Source organism: Blennius ocellaris, assembly GCF_963422515.1.
Source record: "Blennius ocellaris genome assembly, chromosome: 22".
In the NCBI taxonomy this organism is placed as follows: Eukaryota; Metazoa; Chordata; class Actinopteri; order Blenniiformes; family Blenniidae; genus Blennius; species Blennius ocellaris.
Window position 1 is genome coordinate 12,028,713 of NC_137671.1, and position 14,008 is coordinate 12,042,720.

General features: G+C 42.7%; 1 protein-coding gene across 1 annotated transcript in view; it reads left to right on the forward strand.

Annotated features, from left to right (window-relative positions):
• Positions 1–14,008, forward strand: part of exoc4 (exocyst complex component 4) — a gene marked incomplete at its 5' end in the record, with an annotated part of 115,238 nt that overhangs the window by 93,757 nt on the left and 7,473 nt on the right. The window contains 3 exons of the mRNA XM_080518601.1: positions 2,873–3,017; positions 5,968–6,146; positions 6,315–6,474. Coding sequence (XP_080374727.1) covers positions 2,873–3,017; positions 5,968–6,146; positions 6,315–6,474 — 484 coding nt within the window. The remainder of the gene's footprint in view (positions 1–2,872; positions 3,018–5,967; positions 6,147–6,314; positions 6,475–14,008) is intronic.

Sequence of the window (14,008 nt, forward strand, 5' to 3'; positions counted from 1 at the left end):
GCAGAGGCTTTCGGTTGAGTTCTTCCAGTGAGCAGACAATTCTGCAGAAGATAAGACAACATTTTGCAGCTTTGCCAAAACATGCTGCTTTCAGTGAACTTTCTATCACAACAAAACTTAATCAACAGCAAACATGAAACCACTGGAAGTCTGAGATCCCATTTACATAGGGATTGTTTATAGCGAATTGTTCTCAATGTGGTTTAATTACAAAAACAAGCAACAGCGCCCTCCCAAGGGCTGGTAAACTAACTACATCATTGTCAGTGTGTCCGTTGCTGCGGCGTAAACACATATATATATCCATACACATATTTTTTTTTTTTTTTTCAAAGGTCAAGGTGTTGTCACGTGAAATGTGTTGTAGACGGGGCCTTAGACGGCCAAAATCTCAGCATACAGCCGCCATCAAACGAGAAGTGCTTTACAATATTCACCGCGATGTCTTCCCATATAGATGCCGTCAAGAGGTTTGCTCAAGAAGACAGTTAATTAACAGTTGGGTTCATACATATACCGCACATATATTTAACACTCTTGTACACAAGCCCAGCATATTACATGCACACCTTTAATAAGAAACATAATTGTCAGTCGTATCTGTGGATGTCAGATGCTCGGCTATAAGGGTAACTGTCACCGCCGTCACATCACAACCCCTCCAGTGTTTGCTGTGTTGATTGAACTGCCATTGCGTTTACCTCCAGTGCTGTTTGCCTAGGCCAATGGCTTCCCATCTTATCAGATTAATTCAAAATAAGTACAATAGGGGCTGGAAGAGCATATTCCCCAGAACATACAAAAGGGACACTGATGGATATGAGGGCAGAGGCTGACACACTATGGAAAATAGCCTCAATAATGGGTTTTATGAGTTCAAGCAGAGTAGAAACACAGTATAGCCAGTTTAATGACTACCATATCTGCAAATGTATTGAATATGAATGTTTCTATATTCAACGTTCGAAAGACTGTGACTTTGCAGCTTAAAATTTTCACTTTTATTTTAAAGCCACTGCCAGAGCCGTGTATCGTAAACGTCAGTGTTCAAGAGAGCGAACCGTGATCTTCCACCAGTCAGCATTTATATTTTTTTTTAGAACAGCCAGTGTTTTTAAAGAAGTAATAGAAATCAATCTAAAGAAACAGACTGCGCAAAGTTTGAAAAACAGCAAAGCGTCAACGCAGCTGTCAGAAAAATAGCTGCTGCGGCAGTTCATCGCGGACAAAACTCCAGGATCCCAAGCAGGCTGATAGTCCTGATAAGTTGGAGGTGGCCACTGGAGAGACCGGTGCACAAAGTCATAACCCCAACGGCCACACACACACGTTGTATTCTTACTGAACTGAACTCCTTTGTAGTTTAAAGGATGTGCATCCAGTCCAGTAGAGCCCGTCTGTGAGGGCTCGCTCATAGACTTTACTGATATAGTGCATTTTTCGAGATCTGAATGCATTTGATTTAATCAGTGAGCCGCACATACACATACATCCTAGTGGAAATAGCAGCAGCATCAATGGGAGGAACTTGGGTTTCAAAGCCTACAAATACATGATGATGTGACTTGAACAACCAAGACAACGCTACCTTCTACATCTAATACACAACCTGCTCATGTTTGTGTTTCTTTTTCTATTCCTTGAAAAGCTCTATTCAAATCTGTATCTGAAAGCTGCCAGTCAGAAACCACCGCTGCCCCCTGATTTGTAAATATAGAAAGTTCTGGTTTTTTTTTTTTCCTGTTTCTTTAACGTAGTCAAAAGTTGAAGAAACATTTCCTAGAAGACTTGTGAGAGGAATAAATTACAAAGTTACAAAAGAAAATGTTTATTGAAGTATGTGACTTTTTTTGGCTGACTGGAGAATAAATGAGTGTGACAGCATTTAAGTTAAATATTAGCCAACAGCAGTATATCATTTTTTTTTGTTTTGGGGATATCGTTCAAAAGAGTCAGTGAGCACAAGACTGATCACTGGATTATTTCAGGCGCAGTTTGGACTTCCTTCTTTTCTTGTCCTCGGCTGTGTGTGTGTGTGCGTGTTTGTGCATGCGCACGTGTGTGAGTGTGTGTGTGTACCCACTTGCACGCACGTGTGACCTTCGGAAGGGCAGGAAGAATAACTAGGGAGCTGGCTTTGACTGCGGCACATCGATCGTGGACCCCTGCATTCTCCTGCTCAACAGTCACTCTTCGTACTCACACACACACACACACACACACACACACACACACACACACACACACACACACACACACACACACACACACACACACACACACACACACACACACACACACACACACACACACTCGCCTCATTGACCAAATAGACTTACATATGAGTGACGGGGCCAATTTCTCTCCTTTTCCTCCCCTTGTTAATTTATGGCCATTGATCTACACTGAGCTGAATTTATATACACTCATCATGCTCTCTTGGCTCTCTCTCTCTCTCTCTCTCTCTCTCGCTCTCTCTCTCTCTCTCTCATGGGTCTTTTGTGTGGCTCACAATGTGGCGCAGTGACACATGCTCCTGCTGCCTCAGCACAAGTGGTGAGAAGAAAGTACAACAACAAGCTGAAGGACTGTGGAAGTGTGTGAAGTTCAACTAATGGGTTTCTTCAATGTGTATAGTATGCATTTGCGTCATTTACACAAGATAATAATGACTCCTCGAAGTGAAATGCATGTTTCCATGGAGTCGAGGACAGTATGTGTACGTGTCAAGTTCAGCGATCACCTATTGGAGCTTTATTAAGTTACCGAAGCAACTTTCATCAGGATCCAGCATCCAATACTTGACCAGTTGCTTTACTGACTTGCGTTGCCTGCTTTATTTATGTACTACTTGTCTGTTCCCTCCATTCAGGTGCTTCTTCCGGCTTAGCAGACAGCCAAGGGGTTGGAGAAAGCGAGCGCAGCAGGGAGCAGATTCTGCAGACTCTGAGCGACCTGTCCAGGGGATTCCAGGACATTGCCGACCGCTGTCTTCTGGTTTTACACCTTGAGGTCAGGTATGTGGTGGGAACACTCAATGACACGATCCAGAAGAACTGGAGGAATAATAAATTGTTCAAGTCTATATTTTAATATAAATATTACTCGCGTTTGTGTCAGAGTTTCTTATCTTGTTCTCAACGGAGTTTCAACATTCTTATCACTTATTCTTGGGAATGAATAAAGTGCCCCACTGTAGTGTCTATATTTACGTCTTTTCCCACAAAGTACTACATGTACAGTGCCATGCGGCATCCTGGAGGACACATCATAAACTCAGACGAGCGTAAAAGAACCACTGGGCATGGCACATACCATATAGCCCCAGTGCACAAGTCCAGAAAGGTATTGCTTATTTTCAGTGTGTATTGTGAATGTCAATATCTAAGTTAATTTACCACACCATATACTTTCTCACCGCCACAGCCGCTAATAGCCCTCCATCATCCCTCCTCTTATTCCCCCCCCCATCCCTCCATGCACCGCTATTTTCCCCGAAGACCGTTGTGTAGCTTATGCAATATTGTTGATGATTTCAGGAGAAAACCCTCCCTGCGGCTGATGTCTGGCTATATGCTACACTCCATTGACTCTCCCCATCTAGTGAATTTCCCCTGATAGTGGTACGAGCTAAATGAAGCCATGAGGAAGAAAAGGGGGAGTCGGGAGGGTGAGGGAGGAAGAGATGGAGGAGAGATGAGTGAGGTTAAAGTGGTGGCATGGGTTAAAGAAGGGAGCTACAGCCGCTAAGTGGGAGAAATGATTGAATAGAGAGCGACAGCAGTGAGATGAAGGCATTGAAAATGTGCTGTGGTTGTTGGCTTTGCCTTAGGGAAGGAGAGACATTCACCCATATCATTTTATACCTTTCAACTCCGGACACTGTGATTATAGAGTTATGAGAATATTGACTTCTTAAGTCTAGACAGAAATTAACCTTCGATGCACCTTAAGGACGTGAGACTGAGATGTAGGTGTTTAATTGTGCGGTTAAGGATAGGTCAAAACTCAATGCAGTCTTGGAAATAACAGAACAAAAATATCTTGTATAAACAACAACCAAGGCCAACAACATACTTACAATTTGAGAGACCATTTACCAAAGATTTTGTGTAATTTTATTTGCCAGATCAAATCAAGGAGAGTAAGTAAATAAGACCCTTGAGTAACTGTCGGCAAATAATTACTCCTGTGGAGCAGCTCACCGACCACGAGCCCACGTATCTTCATTCAACGATTCACAGCAAACACAAACTCTCTTCAAAATCAATCATGAAATACTCCGAATGCAGCCGCTTTTGATTTATAGACACAAAGGGGGAGCTGTCGTCACGCTATCTGCTAAATGTAAATGACATTAGCTTGAGATCGCCTTTGATTGTCAACATGAACGATTCCTCAGTTCCGACAAACTTTTTTATCCCGTCGTGAAAAATGTCTGTGGCTTTTCAGCTCATGTTCACAATCCTCATAAACCATCAGCTATCGTCCCACATTCGGATGTCAAAAATACTTTCGACCAAACATTGGATTAATTCTGGCGTGCAGAATGACCTCGCCAAGTGTCAAAAGTCAAATGCATACACTGATTTATTAAAAATAAGTGGATATAATAGCTGTAGCTAGTTACATAGAAATGACTTGTATGTAACCTCACTATGTGACCCTTCATGGTGTTTTGACTGTCGTAGGAAAAACACAAACTGCTCTTAAACATAATCATTTCTCTCTGAACACAACCTGATCCAGTTTTAAAAGAAATATAAAAATAAACACTGCAAGCTTGATTTGTTTTAATTAATAAGTCCCACTTCAATAACTTTTCTGGGCTTCTGGGTAAAGCTGGGTGTGAGTGCAAATTACAAATAACCAACTTTGCTGAGCAAAGCATTATTAGATTTAGTTGCTGCTTAAATCGGGTGATATTGTTCTTATCACGTCATGTTAAACAGGACTATTTGACAATAAACTGACCATGTGACTGAAAACCAGCTCCCTCGCTGCTGGTGTGAGCATCAAAACGTGCACAAACCCCGACAAAACAAAAAAAAATGTTGTCATCATAAGCCCGAGGACAAACGTCACGGCAAGAAGCATTTCAAATATTTCTGCAGCCTTTCTAAATCCAGCTCAAAGTCAAGTCACAGAAAGTAGAAGCTGCTAATAGAGGACATTTGTTTTTCACCCAGGGGAATAACATTGGAAATGTGTTTTTATTTTCCTTAAATTGCACTTTTTAAGTTTGTTTTTTTAATGTAATGTTTCGTAACGTACTGATACCTATGTTTACTAAAACAAAGATAAACATTATTATTTTACCTGTCTCGCTCACTATAAATCCAATCGGTCTCTATCTGGCCCCGGAACTGAAACGAGCGTGACACTCCAGGATTAGTCCAAATGTAAAGACTTTATTGAAAACGTGGGAAAATGTCAATACATGAGACTCTTAAGTCAGCAGCGACAGGCTGTAGATTATCAACTCAATGTCTGCAGTGGAAGACGTTTTTTTCCAGGTCGTACGCAGGCCGTTTATTCATCAGATCTATAATACTTACACACCAATACGCAGCTTTATTTCTCCCCAGCTCTCTCCTTGACTGAAAGGCATCCAGCTGCGATGTAGTGGAAATAGAATAAGTGGATGTATCATGAGTACTCTAAACTGAAAGGTTTCTGAGGAAATTATAGGTGTAAAAGTGGGTCAGCGCCTCAGTGGAGTGTCAGACCAGTCGGTTTTCACTAATGTGTACTTTCTTACTATGTTACACCACAAACCACAGAAAATCGGCGCCCATCACAGTCACTCTGTTAGTTCTACTCCGTGTTGGCACTTAGCTTGAGGCAACAGTTTACTTGGGGAGCCCCGTTGGGTGTTTTCGTGATGACAGTACTTCTACCGAGAAAAAGTCAACGTCTTTTAACAGTAGTTTACTTCTCCTCCTCCTCTCTTGTTCTCCAACCCAGGGTTCACTGTTTCCATTACCTGATCCCGCTCACCAAGCAGGGGAATTATGCCATCGTTGCCAACGTGGAGAGCATGGACTACGATCCGCTCGTGGTCAAACTGAACAAGGACATCTCGGCCATAGAAGAAGCCATGGGAGCCGCTCTGCAGCAGCACAAGTTCCAATATATTTTTGAAGGTTGGTGACGTGAATAAAGCGCTTCGATCGCTTTCAAGCCTCACAGAGCTCCTCAAGTGTGTGATTGAGTATTGTTCGGATATTTGTCTTGTTTCTATTTTTCTCTGTCTACGTCAGATAACAACAACAACGCACCCTGTTTCTTCCCTCCCCTCTTTTCTCCATTAGGCCTCGGGCACCTCATCTCCTGCATTCTGATCAACGGGGCTCAGTACTTCAAGCGCATCAGCGAGTCGGGCATCAAGAAGATGTGCAGAAACATCTTTGTCCTCCAGCAGAACCTCACCAACATCACCATGTCCAGGGAGGCTGACCTCGACTTCGCCAGGTCAGCGTGTCTTTCATGTAACCGCAGCGTGAGCTGGCCGGACTCGGGGCTCACCCCGGAGCTTCGAGTCTGGCGTGCGCCTTTCCTTTCAGCGACGTTGACAAAACCCAGCAAGCCTTTAGTCGTACAGTACTTAGACTCAGTTTCCACCACGGTGCGTTTGTTAAGGCCAATAACCTTGAAGGGTGCAACGGGCTGGAGACATTTCGAGCAGAAATTGAGCCTTTCCTGCCAATATCTTGTGACTTTCTCTTTTTTTTTTCCCCCCTTGAATTTTTGCAGTGATTAGACGTTTATTACCTGCACTCCAATAATTCACATTTACAAATCACATCGAATGAACTTAAAAAGTTGGAGACCGTCCAATCAGAAATGAACACGAACTAGTTGATGTTTTGGGTTTTTTTCAGTTTAAGTGAGGTGATGCGTTGGTGCAGTGTTACTGCCCACCTGCACACACACACACACACACACAACCTCAAGTTTCGACAGTGACGATATCGGTGCACAATTTGGCCAGATGGTCAAACAGATTGTCAACCACACTGTGTGTGTGTGTGTGTGTGTGTGTGTGTGTGTGTGTGTGTGTGTGTGTGTGTGTGTGTGTGTGTGTGTGTGTGTGTGTGTGTGTGTGTGTGTGTGTGTGTGTGTGTGTGTGTGTGTGTGTGTGTGTGTGTGTGTGTGTGTGTGTGTGTGTGTGTGTGTGTGTGTGTGTGTGTGTGTGCGTGTGCCTGCAATGGTTGTTGGTGTTTATTTCTTATTCATACATTTAGATTTTGTCAGTCTACCTGCTGTTGCCCAGTCCTGACAGGCATGAGGGAAATCAGCTTTCAGACATCTTTGTGAACAAGATCGAGGGAGGGGAAGGAGGGTGGGAAGAGACAAGATGCCAGAAAAAGAGAAGAGTGATTCATAGTATTCATATGATTTTTTTTCCTCCTTCTTCTACTTCTTCTTCTTCTTCTTCTCCCTCTTTTAGAAGCTTGTGTCCTTGACAGGAGAGAGTATGTGAGAGGATAGGTGATGGAAAATGATGTAGGGAGAAGGATGGTCTTGAGCTGGGGAGAAGAAAATTGAAAAACTAAGTGAAAGGAAGTTATAGAAAAGACATCTTTCACAAGGAGAGACACCGAATGCAGTGAGAGAAGCCGGCGTGGGGATAAGATAGCAGGTAGGTGAACATGAGACACGTACGAGTAAAAGGGCAGCGAAGGAGAGAAAATGAATCAGAGTGTGAAATAAATGACATTTAAAACTAAGACCAATGATAACAGTTGATCAAACTTAGATTTTTTTTTTTTTCACCATCATAGAATCTCTTATGAGCTGATAAAATTTTTTCAGTCATTCTGCATTTAGTGCAAAATGTGTCTACCCATGTTTGCCTTTTTTTTTTCTTCCCCAGAACATGTAGTTGGTTAATAAACACATTTCTTTTTTAAATATTCATAGTTTTGTCCTTGGTTTGCCTACGATCTTAGTTCAGACATGTTTGTTGTTTAGTTTTTTTTTGGCATCACTGATTCATAAAGCAAAGTTTCCCTCAAGAATAACAAAGAAGATGAACTGAAACGCCTTGAACTGTACTGGATATGGAGGACCATTGATTAGTGTGTTATTTCTACCCTCTGTCAACTTTGATTACACAGAAATGCCGGCGATGGCTTTTCTGTCTTTCCTCTCTTTCTGCCGCTCTCTCTGATTACGAGGCGTGGGTGGTGTGGAGGTGTTGATTGGGAATTGCGGAGCACATTGTTTACACATTCATGGCTTTTCGGATTGGCCGGCCTCTGGCTCCAAGACACACCAACTGCCGTGAGCACGCACACACACACACACACACACACAAATGTGCACACGCATGCACACATCTGCTGCGTATCCCCTGCTCTCTCAGCCTCACATAGATACTCAGCCAAGCCAATCAGCATTTTGAAATAACCATATTTATATGTGGAATATGAATATTCAGAAAGTGTGCGTACACCTGGTCTTGGAGCTGGCCATACGGCTTGAATGAAACATGTCGATGGGGGGGGGAAAGGTAAACTTAGGTATTGGTGGCTTATTTCAGGCTTTTTGTCACTTTTAAAAGCCAAACCATCCTTACATACAGAGATCAACCATCTTAAGCTGCAAACTCATTGTCCTCTGCTGACAGAGATGCTCTTTATTTGCTTGTTTAATGTTGTGTATATGAAATTGCTGATAAGTACATTTCTCTGAGGTTACATGAGGATATTGCAAAAGTGTTTTGGGTTTTTTTTGTGCATATGTTGTTTGTTGCATTTGTCTCAAGCTCTGTGCACAGCCTGTCCAGAATCAGCAGTGTAAATCAGTGTGAGGAAAGAAAAAAAAAAAAAGAAAGGCTAAAAGGAGAAAATTCATCAGCATTTTATTACCACCTCTGGAGAAAAGGGAGCAAAATGAGGAAAGGAAGTGATCACAGCAGGAAGTCAGCTTTGCAGAAAAGCAGCAGATGCTTGCTTGTGTATCCGTCTATATTTTTTTTTTAGTATCCTTTTGTCTGCGTTTGTCTTTCTCTTTCTGAATCTGTACACTTGTATGGGAGAGGAAGAGGTGGACAAGGGCGCTGTAAAAGCTTCTGATTTGAGTTAAAATTAAGGAGAGGCCTGCCACCCAGCACTGCAGTGCTCACAAAGAAAGCCATACACATAAAAGACACACAAATACACATTTTCCACTGCTCTCGCTCTCTCCTATAGAGAGGTAGGGAAACATTGCCACCTTGTGGTTGAGTTCATATCTAGATTTCATTTAAAAGTGGAAAAAAATAACCTTTCAGATGCATCATTTGCAATGGGCTGATCACACGTGTGTGTGTGTGTGTGTGTGTGTGTGTGTGTGTGTGTGTGTGTGTGTGTGTGTGTGTGTGTGTGTGTGTGTGTGTGTGTGTGTGTGTGTGTGTGTGTGTGTGTGTGTGTGTGTGTGTGTGTGTGTGTGTGTGTGTGTGTGTGTGTGTGTGTGTGTGTGTGTGTGTGTGTGTGTGTGCGCATGCGCATGCGCACTTGTCTGGTCCTATAGCCGTCTCTTGTCTCTCAGTCAGAAGTTTGGCAGCCAGCATCAGTGTGTGAGTCAAGGTCACACACACACACACACACACACACACACACACACACACACACACACACACACACACACACACACACACACACACACACACACACACACACCATCTGCTCAGAAACGGTTCAGGGGCTCATTCTACAGACCTGTGTGTCACTGCAATGTCACATCTGTGTCTATGTGTGTGTGTGTGTGTATTTACTGCATTTTCCAACCATGTCACTCCACTGATTCCTGGTTTCTTGACAGGGACAAAGATCTTGATAAAACCAGAGACCAAACAGCCCATCTTGTGAAGAAACTTTTGACTTGCAACATTTAGTAGTAACCTGAAAAAGAAAGTAAAATACATTTTCCTGGTTCTGTCTGAATGTTATTTCAGTACCAGAATAGCAGCAGAGGGAATTAAAACAAAAAGAGTGTTTGTTAGTTCCTTGGATAAAGTCAGAATTAGAAGTACGATCTTATTTAGTGAGAAAATTAGCATTGTGTGTTCGGTATTCCAAGTAAACAGCATTAAAATTTGATCGCACAGCTCAAGTTAGGAGAAAATAATAAAAACTGTTTTTAATATGGAAATCACAATTGGAATTGGCGCTACTTACAATACCTTCACTTGACTATTCATCTGGCTTTTATAGTGGATCCCAGCTGACTATGGGTGTTAGCAGGGATTATGCACTGTCTTTAAGAGGAATATAGATGTAAATAGCAGTTTTTTGGTATAGGCAGTGACAGAGGCATCAACACACACACACAAACACACGGTGGAGCCCTGAGCTGCCTGCTGACCCGTGTAGGCGGGTTGCACCGCTGTCATAACATCCTTAGCAAACCTGCAACCCCTCTTAGCCCGTAGCTAGGCTAAGCAGCAGCCTGACAGGCTCACTGTGGAGATGCCCACCTCTCCACCCCCACCCCCCCCATCGAGTTCAGGCCATTGCACCCACCTGTCTGCGTCTAGAAATGACTGCAGTGTGCGTGTGCAGCGTACAAGAAGCTGGAGGATTGTGTACCGTCCTAAAGCAAATAAAGTGACAGTAGTTTTGTGCGTGCGTGTCAAGGTGACAGGCTGGTGTGTTTCTACAGAGAATGTGGTAATAAGTACAGTTGACGGCCATGTCAGGAGGCAGTGGGTGTCAACAGATAAAACTGTTTGTATTTAGGCCCCTGGTTTCACGACGCCGTCGCTTTTTGTTCCCTCCCTGTCACCTTGTGTCTCTTTGTTTATCTCTCACTCCCTCTTCTCTCAGTCCCCCCCACCCTGTGTTTCTTCCCCTCATTTTTTTTTTTTTTTTTTGCCATCGTCCAATCACCTGCGCCGTCCCTGCTGAATTGAAATTTTCCTGTCTTCTGTCAACCCCTCCCTTTCTCTGCTCCTCTTTTTTTCCCCTGCGTGCATGCGCAAGATGTGGCATGATGGGACTGGTCTTTGCTGATGGAGCCCGTCTCTGGGCTCGTGTGTCTATGTTGTATATGCACCTCACCTTTGCTGATGTAGTGTGTGTGTGTGTGTGTGTGTGTGTGTGTGTGTGTGTGTGTGTGTGTGTGTGTGTGTGTGTGTGTGTGTGTGTGTGTGTGTGTGTGTGTGTGTGTGTGTTGTGCATGGCGCAGCATGATGAGACTGGTCTTTGCTGATGAAGCTTCAGTCTCCGAGTCTCTGCAGACCTTTCCTCATTACCAGCCGAGAGACAAATGCACTGTTCTGGAGGGAGAGAGAAGACAGAAGGAGGGAGGCTTTAGAAAGAAATAGAAAGAGGCAGACACACATTCCGTCTAGAGATTACATTCACAGTAAGCAGGCTACTTTTAAAAATACCATTAAGGTTTGAAAATGCCATTTATCAATAGCAGCGTATTTAGCTTGGCCTTGGGGTCCGCCACATTTCCTCACTTAATATAAAAAAACCCAACCTTTTTTCACTTAAAAAAATAAAACCGTTTGATTTAATAAATGTCCTCATCATGGCAATATATAAATATAGAGCTCGAGTTGCAGGTTTTCTTTGTAGTAGCAGCAAAAAGCTTCCAGATGTGCTGCAGTCAGAAATTACGACTGTAAAAGCAGCGAGACAAGAAGATTTATTTTTCAGGAAAAAGAAAACAACATGGGAGGAGGGAAACTGACAGGCTGCTCAATGTACAGCCCACACCTGAATGAGCTGTCTTGAAAGACAATAAGGAAACGGGGGAAATCCTCATGAACCGACGTTGAGGAGTGTGACTCAATAGATCAGTCACAGGTAAGCCTTAAAATCAGAGCCCAGTACATAAACATATATATAGGTTTACTGCAGTCATATAAAAGATATGAATCATAATCCATCAACTTCCTGAATCCTTTACGTTCAACAAAGTTTTGTGAGCGCGTGTCGTCATGTTGGGCTGTATTCTTCTCAGACCAGGCGAGATCACAGTGTCTTCTTCTTCTTCTTCTTTAGGGTTTAAAGGCAGTTTGCATCCATAAAGTAGCATTACCGCCATCTGCTGGTTGTATCGATTTACATGGTTTCTCGCCGCTCACTGATGACCATCACTCTCATAGCAGCTTTTTCGTCCCTGATGACTGTTTCCCTTCTTCTTTTTGACTTGGGATCAACGGCAGTTGGCAATCCGTGAAGTTCCACTACCGCCATCTGCTGGTTCCAGCTTTTCCGTACCATTCCCACTAGTCAAAAAGAAAGAAAGACGAAAGAAACAGCGTCTCTGGGTAAAAGATGTCAAATTAGCGGGAAAGTGGCTAACATCCGTCAGATCCAGTTAATGTGGTTCTGCATTTGTGCAGTCGAGTGATTATATGCCTGGTTAGTATATTTTCCTAAATGGCATGTGTGACATTTAAACTGCTTTGCACATGAATGAAACACCAACAGCTTTAACAGACGAATATTTCAGGTACTGACGAGCACGGGTGGTTGTTGAGTCATTTTGTCGAATTACTGTACAAACCAAGGTTACATGGGTATTTCATAAAACCCCCATAATAACTCAATACATTCAGTATTTTCTTGTTTTTATGTGCCAAAAAGGACATTTTAGTGACCAAAATGGATTTTCAAATCAGGTGTGGAGGTTCTGGCGAGAACATATAACATTTTTTTCCGGCAGCAGGCCACAGCCAAAAGATCAGGTTCACTTTGTAAAGCTGCAGTCATCAATATCTTGCTCAGAAAAACAATGAATTATTGTTTTATAACTACTAATTTGACAATGCAAGCATCATTTCATAATGACGCAGCATAAGAGCAAAGACGTCAGATGCTTTGTTTGAGCCACGGCTCTTAGTTCAAACCCAAGAAGAAGTTCTGTCTGCAGACTTTCCCATTATTTCTCTCCTCCTCCTCCTCCACCACCACCTCCCCCTCCTCCTCCCCACTAACTAATGTGTTGTTCCAAACACGCTGACAGAGGCAGCCAGTAATGGCCTTAATATCGTACACGCTGGAAATGAGAGGAAATGAATTGTGCTGAATCTCATCTTTCACTCACTTTTCTTCTCTTTTGTCTTTTGCCCCCCCTCCCCCCCCCCCTTTAATCTCACGGCATTGTGATATACATGTCGCTCTGTCCGATGATGCATCACACATTGACCTAATATTATTTGTAGATGAGGTCTAGGAGTAAAGTAAAATCTAATAGAAAGCACGCCCTGTGGGCTTATTGATGAACACACGCCAATCAAATTTAAATCCGTGCTCCTATAGGTCAGACTTTTGAAGGATGCAGGTGGAAACTGCAGGAAATTAGGGAGTACAGAGTGATGCACAGAGGGGGGCTGATGACCATGAAAGGCCGGTGCCAGACGGAGTGTCTTCTTGCCCTTTGATAAAGCTCGGCTGCCGAAGAGGATAAGCAAAACTGCTTCAGTAAAGAGCAAAACAGATCACCTTAAGTCTGTGTTGTGGCCAAGTTGGGGCTAGTTATTATTATTCTATGCGCCCAGAACCTCTCACACTGTGCGGTGCGGCTCAGGTGTTGGAGTGGATCGTCTTTCAATTCGAAGGTTGGCGGTTTCAGCTCGAGCATCGCGACTCCCAGCCCGTATGCTCCTGGAACTTTCAGAGTTGAGTCACGTGTGAAATAACAATCCAACTTTGTCTTCTGGCCGCACGAATGTGTGTGCGCGCTTGCCATTTTTAATGTTTATATCGTATTTTTCTGTGCATGTGTGTCTAGTTTCATTGCACATTCAATTTCACAAATGGCAGCACCCACTAGTGGTTCAACGTGAAAACTACATTTTCAAAATTGTGTATGTCAAGTGTTTACTCATTTGGATGATTGTTTCTTTGTTTTTATTCCTTCTGTTTGTTTCTCTTGTTTGTTTTTTAAAAATTGTTTGCGCATGTTTGGTATTAAATTAAATTAAGTTTAAAAAAATGTATACATTTAAAAAAATATATATAAATTAATATAAATTAAATTAAATTAAATTAAATTAAATTAA